This window comes from Salminus brasiliensis, chromosome 10, assembly GCF_030463535.1.
Source record: "Salminus brasiliensis chromosome 10, fSalBra1.hap2, whole genome shotgun sequence".
Lineage (NCBI taxonomy): Eukaryota > Metazoa > Chordata > Actinopteri > Characiformes > Bryconidae > Salminus > Salminus brasiliensis.
The window spans coordinates 6,993,968-7,007,965 of NC_132887.1; the positions used below are offsets into that span (position 1 = coordinate 6,993,968).

General features: G+C 43.4%; 1 protein-coding gene across 3 annotated transcripts in view; it reads left to right on the forward strand.

Moving 5' to 3' along the window:
* LOC140564036 (AT-rich interactive domain-containing protein 1B-like) overlaps nt 1-13,998 on the forward strand; it is a 259,481-nt gene that overhangs the window by 82,338 nt on the left and 163,145 nt on the right. For all 3 annotated transcript variants that reach the window (XM_072689070.1, XM_072689072.1, XM_072689071.1), the window contains one exon: nt 2,563-2,670. In XM_072689070.1, the coding sequence (XP_072545171.1) occupies nt 2,563-2,670 (108 nt within the window). The remainder of the gene's footprint in view (nt 1-2,562; nt 2,671-13,998) is intronic.

Genomic DNA, 13,998 nt, shown 5'->3' on the forward strand with positions numbered 1-13,998 from the left:
CGTGGAGCTGCGTGTGTGTGTGCCCGAGCGGTGAGCTGGAAAAGGTAAACACAGCCTGTAATGTTGAGAATTGAGAAATTACAGCCTGCGTCTGCTGGAAATAAGAGCTTATACAGTTCAGCGGCTGAACTGAAAGTGAAAGTAGAAGATTATGTCATCGGCCTGCGTTGTACACAAGGGACAGGAGGCTGACCCGGATCTGACCCACTTTTTTTTTTTGCCATTCACACACTGACACACACACACACACACACACACACACACACACACACACACACACACATAGCCGTGTTTGAGTGTTTTTTTATATACAGAATGTGTGTGCTTGAAAAGAATGATTTTACCCATCTGATTTTACCATATTTGTAGTGTATAGTGTATATATTTATATATATATGTGTGTGTGTGTGTGTGTGTGTGTGGATGGCAAACACAGCACAGGTGTTCACATGCACACTCACACACACACACACACACACACACACTTGAATTAATAAAGAAGCCCCCCATCATCTTGACATTGGTAAATATGTATAGATGTGTATTTGTGTGTGTGTGTGTGTGTGTGTGTGTGTGTGTGTGTGTGTGAACACCTGTGCTGTGTGGGAGTATTTATTTATGTGTATGCATGTGTGTGTGTGTGTGTGTATGTGTGTGTGTGTGTGTGTCTGGCAAGCACAGCACAGGTGTTAACATGCACACAAACACTTGATAAAGAAGCCCCCCCATCTTGACATCAGTAAATATGTATAGGTGTGTGTGATACCTATATTATTACTATATTTATGCACAGCATTGTATTTTTAAATATGGAATGTGTGTGTGTGTGTACAACACCTGGGCTGTGAATGTATAGGTGTGTACACATACGTGTGTGTGTGTGTGTGTGTGTGTGTGCATTAAAAGAACAAGACCCCCCCCCCCAAACCTGCAGTTTATGACCTTGTCTGTTTTTCATCTTCACACACTGTTTACTTTAGGAAGTGTGTGTGTGTGTGTGTGTGTGTGTGTGTTTTAAGGAGTGCTGTATAAATGAATGACTTCCTAATAGGTAATAGAAGACTCACTGGGCATTGTGCCAGCCTGAGCCGCTCGTGCAGGAAGGCTGGGGGTAGGGTGGTGGTGGAGGGGTGAGTACCTCTCCCCTCTCTTCAGTACCCACATTCAATCATTCAGCTTTAGAGCTGCAGAAGTGACGCTTTTGGTACGCGGGTCATTTTCCCTCTGTTTAACATTAAGAGAAATGCGGCCTCTGAATCCGCGCTGTGCGTCGGCAGCGGCTGCCAAATAATGTCAGCGTTTATTTAACATCTGTTCCGTGGCAGTGCCTGGTTACTGCGCAGACGTGCTCTTACTCTCCGTGAGTTCCCTGGATTTAGCCTGAAGCGGCAGGTGCCGCTCAATCCGTAAACTAAACTGGTGGGAAAGTGTTCTTTCTCCTGAACTGCCAAAACTATTTGGACACCTGCTCATTTATTTCTTCTGAAATCAAGAGTTTTAAAAGTAGTTATCTTCCAGTTTGAGTAACTGTCTCTATTGTCTTGAGAAGAAGACTTTCTACTAGATTGTGCAGCATTTCTGTGAGGATTTGATTGCATTCAGCCACAAGAGTGTTTGTGAAGTCCCAAAAAATATTGGATGGAGCACTATCCATAATTCCAGAGGACACAGTTCTACCAGAGGACTCTTTACAATATATATATTAGCAAGACTTGAGTCCTTGAGGCCCTGTCTTTGACCCAGGACCTAGCAGATCCTGCTGTATGTTGAAGGCAGGGGCTAAGCCAACCCCCTGGGCAACCATATGGGACCTTCCTGGTGGTGGAATGGAGGAAGGAGGGCAGCAATGTAATGTCTGCAACATCTAAAAGCAGCAAAATAGGTGTGTAAGTAGAGGTGTATTAAATACAGGTGGAAGCTGGTGATTGACTGAGGACAAGGTGACGCAGGAATAAGACTGCTGGTAGAACTTTCTCTTGAGTTTTCAATGCTGGGGGGCTTAATACCCCTCTAGCCCACACCTGCCATTAGACATGGCAACAATAGGTTCATGTTTTTTTTTCTGCTCCAGAGGGTCCTGTTCTACTGGCAGGGACTAGACAAGCTACAGGGACTAGACAAGCTGTGTGTGTGCATTAAAGAAGCTAAATACATTAATTAGAAGGGGCGTCCACAAATATTTGGACATATCTTTTATTTACGCCAATATGACATTGGCGTGTGACGTTTGGAAGCCGTTAGTGGCCAGCTGGGATTTCATAAGGAATGTACTGAATTGTGTACTATAACGCTGAGAGCCTTCATGAACATGCTTGTTGGCTGAGTGAAGAATGGCTACTCCATTCGGGTTCCTTTTTTTTTCTCCAGACCTGCGTAAGTGCTGCAGATCAACATGAGTGTCCCCGACCAGCCCTGTATGTTGTGTTTGTTGGTGGAATTGAGGCTCTTTTGCTCTTATGAATTATGTAAGCCTGTAGCTCACACTTGCTCTCTCTCTCTCTCTCTCTCTCTCTCTCTCTCTCTCTCTCTCTCGCTATCTCTCTCTCTCTCTCTCTTTATAAGGAGACCCAGGAGAACTATGGGAACAGGAGTCATCCCGCAGGGAATTCTGGAAAATCCAACCATGATGAAATGGGCCTCATCCAGCAGGAACGCCCCTCCAGCCTACCGGTGAGTGACGAGTGTCCTGACCAATCAGAATGCACAACTCCAGCGTTTAAGAGTCACGGCTGACAAAACCATCTGGAATATCATGCAGTCATCTTGGTTTATTATATTCCCATTGGTTTATCATGGAAAGTTGGGAATTTTGCAGATTTCTGCCTCTCTGAAGTACAATACAGCTGGTTCTGTTGTGGTTCGAGTCTCCTTTACCCATATCAACCTGCATCTATACTCTTATTTAAAATGAGGTGCCTCATGTAGTTTTTTGAGCTCTCCATCGAAGAACCACTGTTGTTTCCATAAGGAACCATTTTTGCATGAACCTCAACATCACATGAAAGTGCTTTAGACCACACGTCTCTGACAAACATGGTTCTTCTGTGGCATCATTCATATTACTATTTCATGCACCTTTATATTGAAGAGTGTAGGGCTGCAGGCATCACCACAACACCAGAAGAATTACGCTGTATTATAGTAAGTGTTAAATTACCCCCCCCCCCCTTCAGTTTCTGGTTGCGGTATCTTGTATCACAATGCAGCAACAGTCCAGCTAGCAGCCTAGATATCAAGTCATGGCACTAATGATCTGTTTATTCTTCTGGGTTTCTGCTTAACCCACAGAGAGTACCGAGAGGAGTTAACCACAGACTGCAGTCAGGCCTGGAGCATTCTGACATGCTGTAAAGCCATGTACGTGTCTTTACAGTAATGCTCAAAAAATACGGCTCTAAAAATGTTTTTATTAATTATAAAGTTTTTTGTGTTTAATGAAGTCGTGAAAATGCTTCTCTGTTTACAATGAACCATGAAAAGTTGGGAAAACGTCAATTCCTTGAAATGTCAGGTACCTTTTTAAAGAGCAGCAGCCCAGTGTGCCATGGTTTATACAGCGAGGTTACGGTGTGAAAAATAGCCCTATTGAAATATCATGGTTAATAAAGTTATGGTTAATCGTCCAATTCTATTGAGCTGCTACTTTTTTTTTGGAAAGTTAGCTTCCTGAAGCACTTCAACATATAAAAGTTCTAGTTTTTAATCAAAGCATCTGTACTGCAGAAACATTGTAATGTTCGTTTAGTATCAAGGAATGAAAGTCAATGGAGATTGCAGGTGTTAATTGTGTCTAAAGCTGCCCATCAGTGCCTGGACAGGCCATACGATCACCGATCTACTGTACTGTATTAAGAAGGCCATATTTTGTCATACAGTGGCAAAAAGTGAAGGTTCATATTCCTTAATCTGGAAAAATCTCTCTATTTTCATCTTATTCTGGATGATGAAAATGCCAGTTGTTCCATTATTGTAACTGCTCATGCAGGAGACCTGTAGCAGGGCAGTATAATGCCCCAGTAGGTTTACTATAGTAATATGTGCCAATTTGCATTTACAAGCCAAACACTAAAGTGAGAAGTGAACTGTTGTATGTGTACTCTGTATGTACTCCCCTATAGAGTGCAGTGCATTCATATTTGGACAGAGACACAGTTTTTGTGCCAGGCCTATAATGTGTCTATTTTCATTTCAGTGAAATGTTTCTCAGTGGGGTTTCAGGAGGGGAGAATGACTTGTCCAGTCATGAATGTTCCACTTTTTGGCTCTGAAAAAAGCTCAGTACCTTAGCAGCTAGAGCTGTTTTGAGGCATTTGAATGTAAAAAGGAAGGGTTTGAGTAAAGTGGTCAGTGAGCAGGGTCCAGTTTCACTAGCAGCCATGTACAGTATGTCTGTATGACACATTAACAGGGCTTCACACATTCAACTGTAGTAGAAAATGACTAGTTTTGGTTTTAAAGATGTAGAATATGCAGTTACACCGGAACCTACCCAACCTTACTGCCTATTTACCACCCTGTTATTTTGGTGGTAAATTGCATAAACATTGTAATATTCGTGTAGTATCGTGGAAATTGCGGAGAGTCAATGGAGATTGCAGGTGTTAATTATGTCTAAAGCTGTCCAGCAGTGCCTGGACAGGTCTTACGATCACCTACCTGCTGTACTGTATTAAGAAGGCTCTATTTTGTCATACAGTGGCAAAAAGTAAAGTTTCATATCTGGAAAAATCTCTCGATTTTCATCTTGTTTCATTATTGTAACTGCTCATGCAGGAGACCCATAGCAGGGCAGTATAATGCATCAGTAGGTTTACTGTAGTAATAGTTTAAATAGCAATTATGTGGCTTTGGTTGGGATGGAAAATGCTCAGATGCAGTTCTACAAGCCTATTTACCACCCTGTTATTTTGGCATCTATATTGCAGAAACATTGTAATATTCATTTAGTATCGTGGGATGAGAGTCAATTGAGAATTTTACTCCCCAACCCTCTCAGCAGCACTCTCCCATCACATGAAATGCTGACACTAAAAGAGCGAGGACTGCCACCAATGCAACGTCATTGGGAAACCAGCGCGCTCGGAGGAAAGTGTCATGTACCCAGCTCTGATGCATCGGCTAGCAGATGCCCATGCCGGCCAGCTACACACTGAAGTCATGTGTGGAGAGAGAGAGAGAGAGAGAGAGAGAGAGAGAGACATCTACCCACCCAGAGAAAGGAAGGTCAGTTGTGCTCTCTCAGGCTCCAGCTGCTGATGGCATGCAGCATTACCCAGCTTTACCCTCGGTTAAAAGTGGCAGCGACCCTCTAAAGACCCTCTTTCTGTAGTGGACTGGGTGTAGATTGTTAGATAACAGTTTTTGGAATTGTCTGGTTGTTCAGCTCTATTTTAGGTATGTTGCTTTTGAAAGAAGAGACAACAGTGAGACAATTCAGCTCTGCTGAGGCTTAGGCACGTTCTACTGCTGTTTAAAACACTCCATATACGCATATATGCCAAGTTTCTGAGACCATGTGTTACACTCACCCCACTTGGCGTCGTGGGAAAACCATGGTAACACGCAGCCCCTGGTCTGCGTCTGATTGGTTTACACACATTTTCCAGCCTCATTACGGCCTGTATGGCTGGCACTGACATTTCTGTGGTGCTTGCGTTAGGAGACAACAGCGGCAAACTCCAAAAGCCACAGCTCTGTACCTTGTGTAGCTCTCTTGTGTGTGGACTAATGATGCAACACACAGCTGAGCAAGCAAAGGACCAGCCAATTGTCCAATTACACAAAGACCCAAGATATGCTGTGATTCCTCTGTGATTCTTCACTCAAAATGAATGTAAAGCGAACGTTTGGCACTTTGACCTCACCATAATTCAATGACTCAGTTATTTGAAATGTTCTGCAGTAAACAGCCAAGTCCCACACAAAAAGTGCCACTATCCAATTACTGAATTACAGAACGCCCTGTACACACAGCCGTCCTAATAGCCTCCTCAGTGTGTTCCCAGCGCTTCATGAATGTAAGCTTTAAAACAAGTTCACACTTGTGATCCTGACAGATGGAATTCGACCCAAAGCATCGTATACGCTGACAGCCGAGCCGACGCTGCAAAGAAGTGCTGTTTTGGATGGTGATCAAGTTTAATGTCTGCTGTAAACTTTAACATGGCAAGCTTCCCCCCATTTATAGCAACTCGCCACATTTATAGCAACTACTACTTTACTGGAAACGCTGAAAGTGCACCTACTTCGTCAAAGAGTGTCAACACTTAGGTTACACACCTATAAAGTTTATGGACTCTCTGCACTGAAGCTTGTTTGGTTTTGTTATGAGACTGTTTGAGCCACTGCTTTAATGTACTGTCCAGAGAGCCAAGCTCCTTCAGAGATTAAATATAGGTATATCCTTGCTGTCATGTAAAAACCTTGTATCTTCAAATGGCAACTTTACAGGAGAAGAAAAAAACCCTTCTTAACTTTCAGTGGATGTCAATGAAAAAAGATTTTATTCCAGGTCATTTTGGAGCATTTCTATTGGTCCATTTGTTTGACAGTGTAACGACGACTGCCAGATTCACATTACGTCAAAAAGTCAAAAACGCCAACATACAAGATACAAGGTTTTTGCATGACAGCAGTGATTTATTGAATATACACTGTATGTCCAAATGTTTGTGGACACCCCTTCTAATGAATGTTTTCAGCTACTTTACTTTGCATTGCTGACACAGATGTGCAAATACACACTCACACAAACACACACACACACACACACACTCGTATAGTCTTGCCAATAGAATAGGACTGTCTCAATCAGATTAACAGATGAACCTGTTGCACCATGCCGCCTAATGCCAGGCGTGGGCTAGAGGGGTATAAAGCCCCCCCAGCATTGAGGAGCTGTGGAGCAGTGGAAGAACTGTGTTCTCTGAAATGATGGTGGTGGAGCTTCATCCAGTATTTTTGGGATGAGTTGGGGAGTTGGTGGATGATGGTGGTGGAGCTTCATCCAGTATTTTTGATGGTGGTGGAGCTTCATCCAGTATTTTTGGGATGAGTTGGGGAGTTGGTGGATGAGGTGAGGTGGTGATCATCCAAATCTAGTAGAAAGACTTCTTCCCTGGACAGTAGAGACAGGTACTCCAATAAAAGCAGAATCCATTTTTTTAAATACCCTTGATTTCAGATTTCATGATCAACGAATGAGCTTCTGCTTCTGATTGGTCGCTGGACTGGGCGCTCAGGATGGGGCTCAGCCGAACTCAGCCGGGCAATTAGCTGACCCGATTCGCCTGTGCAGGTTTTCTCTCTCCCTCCGTTTCACAGGGCAGACCTAGATTTCACTGGCCATTTCATACTAATGCCCACATTAAACGCATCTAGATTTGTTTTGACTGCGCTGCCTACGCAAGTAGAAAAGGGCACATTAAATTAGGCTTTGCTACACTAAGCATCGTTGTAACGAAACCCACCATCCACCACCCCCCCCTCCACACACACACCCTCCCCCCCGGCCGTCTCCGGCAGCCACCTACTCCCCCTCGCTGCTCTCGCTCGCTAAGAGAAAAATCATTAAGGAGGTTGACTGGAGGAGTAATTGAGGATATTTTGCGAGGCCAGGCAGAACAGGGAAAGGTGTACATGGGGAATATGTGGAGCTGGATTCAGCCTGGCGGTGTAATTTGGTTTAATTAGACTGAGGCTTCACGGCTGGCTCTTTAGATGAAGGGAAAGGGGCTAGGCCTCTTCTGCTCGTCTGCCTTTCGCTTCTCTTTCCGCACCATTTTCTTCATTTGAATAACTCCTTTTAATCTTCTTTATCTTCTTTTTTTAATTTGGGAATCTTCATCTTTCCTGTTGTTGTTCTCGTTCCCTTTCTTCTTCAATTTGTTTATTGGTTTTCAGTGGTTCTGTGAAGCAGTCTCGCTGAATATGTCTATTACTACAACTCATGCTCTCTCTCACTCTCTCTATCTATCGCTCTCTCGCTCTCGCTCGCTAGCTCTCTCTCTCGTGCTCTGAACCCTACTCATGAAAGGGTTTTTTTGTAAATGAGGGGTTGCATTGATGTGTCAGAGCGAAAGCCCCCGGTACTCTGGAGATTTATTTGTATTCAGCTACTTTAATCCCACCACTGCCCCAGGGCCCTTTGCTTTTGGGATTATTTCCAACTCTGCAGGCGCATGGGTTAGATTCTAATCTGCAGAGATTTCTCGCTGGGTTTTCCCCCTGCTCACCTCGCTTTAGTGGCTAAAGCCTTCAGGAGACAGCTGAAGCCAGTTCCAGGATGTTATCTGAGGAACATCCCAAGGACAGTCTTTAGGCTCTGGCGGTAAGAAAGCACGGCTCGACTGATATGAAAATCCGGTGAGCGATATTGATTCTGATTTCTTTAGAAGATGCAAATTCAGATAATGATAATATCCATCAACCATTAAACAAACTCCCAGTAGTTTTAGTTAAACAGTCCTTTAGCGATGGATCCGATTGTTAGTGGTGTGGCATAAGGAGCAGCAACACTGCTGTGGATGTGGTTGACTAATGTGCAGTTCTCTGGTTGGGCACCATTCTGAGTCTTTGGGCAAGACTCTAGGACTAGGACTGCATTCTCCTAGCTGAGTAACAAGATTCAGATGTAAGTCGCTCTGAATAACAGTGTCAACCAAATACCATGAATGAAATTTTTGAAAAATCCAATATACTGTGATTGTTAGTTCTCATCTGTCTGATTTTTCCACTCAGATAAGCCTCAGAAAATCACAAAGTCCTAAATAATTTATAGCATTATGTAGGGATGTCCCGATCTGATCCAGTTGATCAGTTGATATGGGCTGATCCAGGCATATTTTAATGGATCTGGTACTGGCTATTTTAATCTTAATCCAGTTCCGAGTCTTTGTTTTACCCACAGTGTTCAGAGCGGCATCTGGTTTCCTCAAGACACCGTTAACATACATCACAGCCCAGTCGACAGCAGCAGTGCGGACGTTCTCAGAAGGTAAATAAAGGAGTTGAGGTTCTGCAGTGTGGAGCTCTGTTTTACAGTGGAACATAAAAACAGACCATAATATGTGACCCTTTTTAAAACCATCACTGAAACACTCTTTTTTCCTGGCGGGAGAACCGGAGAACCGCTCACTTGCCTTTCTCTGTTTTTAAACCAGCCCTGAAGAACCCATTCAGAACTATTAGCTATCACTAATGCTACACACACACATGCTGTAGAAACCCAAATCACACAGCACATTCACCCACTATACACCAGTTAATACACACCAGTAGACCAACAACCACCAACACCTGGTTTGGTGGTAAATCAGGGCTTAATGATGGTAAATCAGGTGAGCTGCTGCTGCTGCTGCTGCTGCTGCTGCTGCTGCTGATGGAGTTGAACACATCCTCCACGCTGTGCTGGCCGGACTGGGGGGCGTCCAGGAAAAACCTGGGGGAACCGAGCTCTGTTCTTCAGACTAGCTCAGAAGATCTCCCTACTTTCTTCTAAATTAGATATAACTGTTTTGAAATAATGCACCTAGATCCCTAGAACATCTGCACAGTACAGTATATACAAGTTATAGCAAGGGTTATAGCCAGAGGTTGCTGTGCTTTATTGGTGGTATTGGTGATGATCCGCTAAATCTGCAGGATCTCAGTATCTGTCAGTATTAACAGCCAGCTTACGCTGTATCTCAGTTGCACTCTGTAGCAAATGCCTGGGTGGCGTGAGGTGAGATTTGCACAATGTTAGAACATGCAGCTACCGTTCGGGTCAAGATGTCGGATCAGTGATTCCGGATACAATAAAGAATAAACAGCGGTTTAATGCATCTGACAGCTCGACTCCCTGAAGAGCCCTGACGACAGATCTAGAGACGTATCCTGGAAAGCACACTGATAGACCTGAGGCTGTGCCAAGGATGAACATGCTCTCTCTCTCTCTCTCTCTCTCTCTCTCTCTCAGTCTCTCTGCTATTGGTAGCCATGTGCTGTACTCAGCCTGAAGATGAGCTGGCATGCCCTGCCTGTCCTGAGGGTCTTTCTTTACCACTTGGCCGCTGGTGGTCCACAGGCCAGGCTGGCCTTCTGCCCATTAGCTGCTGTGTTACATAATATGGTGTTGAGGGGGAGGGTCTGGCCTCTGTGGCTTCTGACTATTATACAGACACGGTTCTGATCTATTGTGGGAAATATTAACTGTGACGCATGAAACTGTGTCATACTGTGTCAGGTCCTTTAGAGCTGACTTAACAACTCGATGCAGATTGAGGTCCATTATGACGTCCATGTGGGTTTATGTATAAAAAATAGACATTATCCATTTTATGTGAACAGGCATTTTTGTTACTGTGCCTTTAAGACTGACATACACTATATGGACAAAAGTATTGGGACACCTGCTCATCCATTGTTTCTTCTGAAATTAAGGGTATTAAAAAAGAGTGTATTCTGCTTTTGTTGGAGTAACTGTCTCTACTGTCCAGGGAAGAAGGCTTTCTACTAGATTTTGGAGGAGCATTATTATTATACAGAATTTGATTGCATTCAGCGACAAGAGTGTTAGTAATCCTAAAACTATATGTTTGATAATCACCACCCCAGCTCATCCCTAACTCATCTCAAAAGTATTGGATCATTCCAGAGAACACAGTTCTTCCACTGCTCCACAGCTCACTGCTGCTGAGGGGCTTTATACCCCTCTAGCCCACGCCTGGCATTGGACAAGGTGCCAACAATATTATGTTTATCTACTCCAGAGAGTCCTGTTCTTTTGGCAGTCATTCTTTTCCCCATTCTTTTTTACTTCTCCATAGGGATGAGACAAGCTGTGTGTATGTGTGCTTTTGCACATCTGTGTCAGCAGTGGGTGAAACTTAAAATAGCTGAATGCATTCATTAGAAGGGGTGTCCACAAACATTTGGACAAATAACACTCCTGATAACTCTTTGAATGGATGTATTTTATGCAAGGGCTGGCTATGCAGCTGTATGTTCATATGTAGGTCACCTGGACTCACCTGGGGTTTTCCTTGATATAGATGTATGGTTTTTATTGATATGATGTATTGTGATGATAATACAGTGCTAAATACTGGTTTAATAGAATATTTCATTTCTGGAAAGCTATATTAGACTTGAAGCTCAAGTGCTAAACTAAAGAAGAAGAACTGCAGATCTGAAAACATGTCTAAGTTGATGATTTTTGGTTATTAAAAAAACAAACAAACAGAACGTTCTCATTAAAGCTGCAGTAAACAGAAGCTAGCAGTGCATCACCTTCATTTACTGAGCAGAGATTGACAGAACTGTGTGACAAGTGGAGATTTTTACCTTTGTCCTTCTACACACACACACACACACCCACACACACAGGAGCATAATGTGTGCGCTCCTCACAGAGACAGCAGAGTGGCCCAGGTGACCCTGGCCTTTGACCCCTGGCAGGCCTCCAGCTGCTTCTCTTCCTGATGCCTCAGCGCTGTCAGACTGCTCTGCAGTGAGCTCGTCTCACAGCCACATTAAAGTATTATAGGTCTGTTGATATACGCCGGTGCTATACTCTGAAATATCTCTCGTCTAAATCACCAAATATTTTGCTTCCCAGAAGTGCTGGTGAACGCCAGACGTACCACGCCAGCCCTGACAGATTTTTTAAAGCAACATAATGTAGGGTCATTACAGTCATGTGAGAAAACTGTGTATCCGACATCGTGTACTACATTATATACACTCTGTTAGCGTACAAGATGCTGTTCCCAACACCATGACCTCAGCATACACTCCTGAACTCCCTGTTTTACTCTTTATTTACACATATAGCACACATATAGTACAATAACTTACTCTGGACCTTAACCACCCAGCCTTCATGCACACATTTTTGTATTAATTGTATTTATTGTCTCTGCACCCTTACACTATAGTACCTACCTATTCTGCACCAGAGATTCAGCCCAACAGTCTTTGGTTGTACTGTACAACCCTGTATTTTATATATATATATATTACATTATTATATTAAATTAAACTCCCTCATTACATTGTCTTTTTAAACATATTTTTAAACATCTGGACATTTGACATTTGATTGTTCATTAAACAATACTGAAAGATGAAGGTAATGTGTGAAGAGCCGTTAATACAAGTGAAACTGTCTTGTGTGGTAAAAGTCAGGAAACCGTTAGTCTTACCCTGATGTTTTCTCTGCAGTAAGGGTTTCCGCTTTGACCTCAACTGTGGCTGAAGAGCTACCTGTAGATCCCATGATGACATATTAGAGTTGTTGGAGTCTTCTGTACACATCTTGTGGTCTCTGCTCTGTGGGCTTCCCTGATGGGGCTTTGTGGGCTTTCCTCACAAGAAAATTGCATTTCTATGAATTACTTTTTACCAGTGATGTTTCCAGACATTTCCTCAGTTGTGTGTGTTTGGCTATATTACCTCCCTACCTTTCAATACTGTTCACTTGAAGATCAAATGTCCTGATGTTTAAATATGTAGAAAAAAAAGACAAAGGCTTTAATGGGATGTCCTAACTTATTCACATGGATGTATATATGTATTAATTTTCTGAATTAATATTATTCTTAGACATACTGATACTGATACTTGAATAATATAATGGGACGAATATGTGACACCATGTCCTGACATTGTCAAACAAATGTGTGTGTACGTGTGTGTGTGTGTTTGTGTGTGTGTGTCAGATGTAAGGTAGAAGAGTGGAACCTGGTTAAACAAACACACAGTTGACTGGCACCTCACACACTGTAAAACCCACTGAGAGAGTCCAGCACTGATGCGAGAACACACATGCTGAGGTCTTCTGTTTCTCTCTCTCTCTCTCTTTCTCTCTCTCTCCTACACACACACATATGCGTCTTTCAAGTCAGACACACCCTGCTTTCCCAGATGAACCATCTCTTCAGGCTCTGTCTTCTCTATCCTCCTCCTCTTTCTCACATTCCCTCCACAGCACACTGTTTTTCCCCAGTGCACAAACACTGAGGGAGTACACACACACACACACACACTCACGCTCACACACACACACATACACATACACACTCAGATAAGCAGGAGGAAAGCATGTGCCAGACTCTTTCACTGTCAGAGCGAGGCTGGTGTAAAACCAGTGCTCTGTAAACTGGAGGTGACGTGTGAGACGGAGTAAAAGCCGGGCACACCGCCGCCCAGCTGAGCTGAAACACACTCTGAGGGATCCCTTACAGGCTGTGTGAGCCGCCTTGCCAGACGTTACACAGGCGGACAGCTCCAGCAGGCTGAATTATAACATGTGGACAGTCTGGTTGATGTTTCTGTGGTTTGGGTGGCTGGGTGTTGGGTTTGGTGTTCGGCAGTTTGGGATAAATGTGCTTCCTGAGGTTTGGGTTGAGGTGCTGGGTGCTGACTTTAGTGAATGGTGGGATGGTGGCGGCTGCTCGTCCAACACTGTGGTGTTTGGTGAGACTTTGGGGCCTGGCTTGTTAGTAAATGTCATCACTCGGGTAACAAATCCCACATCTTCAGGATGGAGGTTAGGTGTTCTGAACTTTAGTGGATGTTAATATAAAACATTGATATTCTGAGGCATTTTGGTAGTTTAGGATCATGTCTGTTATAAACAATAACAATCAAAACAAAGATCGAACATTTCCAACAGAAAGAGAACGAGAGAGAGAGAGAGAGAGAGAGAGAGAGAGAGAGAGAGAGAGAGAGAGAGAGAGACAGAGAGAGAGAGAGAGACGAGGCCTCATAACTGCAGGCTCCAATCAATCTACAGTCTTAATTAACTAATGCATTAGGGGAAAGCAAGAGAAGGTGTGTGGACTTAATGTGTTACTAGGCTATGTGCAGAAGATCCATCTCCCCCTCCTTTTATTCTCCTCTCATCTCCTTTATTCTCTCTTCTCCTCTTCTTTATTCTTTCCTCTCGTCCTTTCTTCTCCTCTCTTCTCCTCTGTTCTCCTCTCCTTTTTTCCTCTCCTTTATTTTTCTTTATTA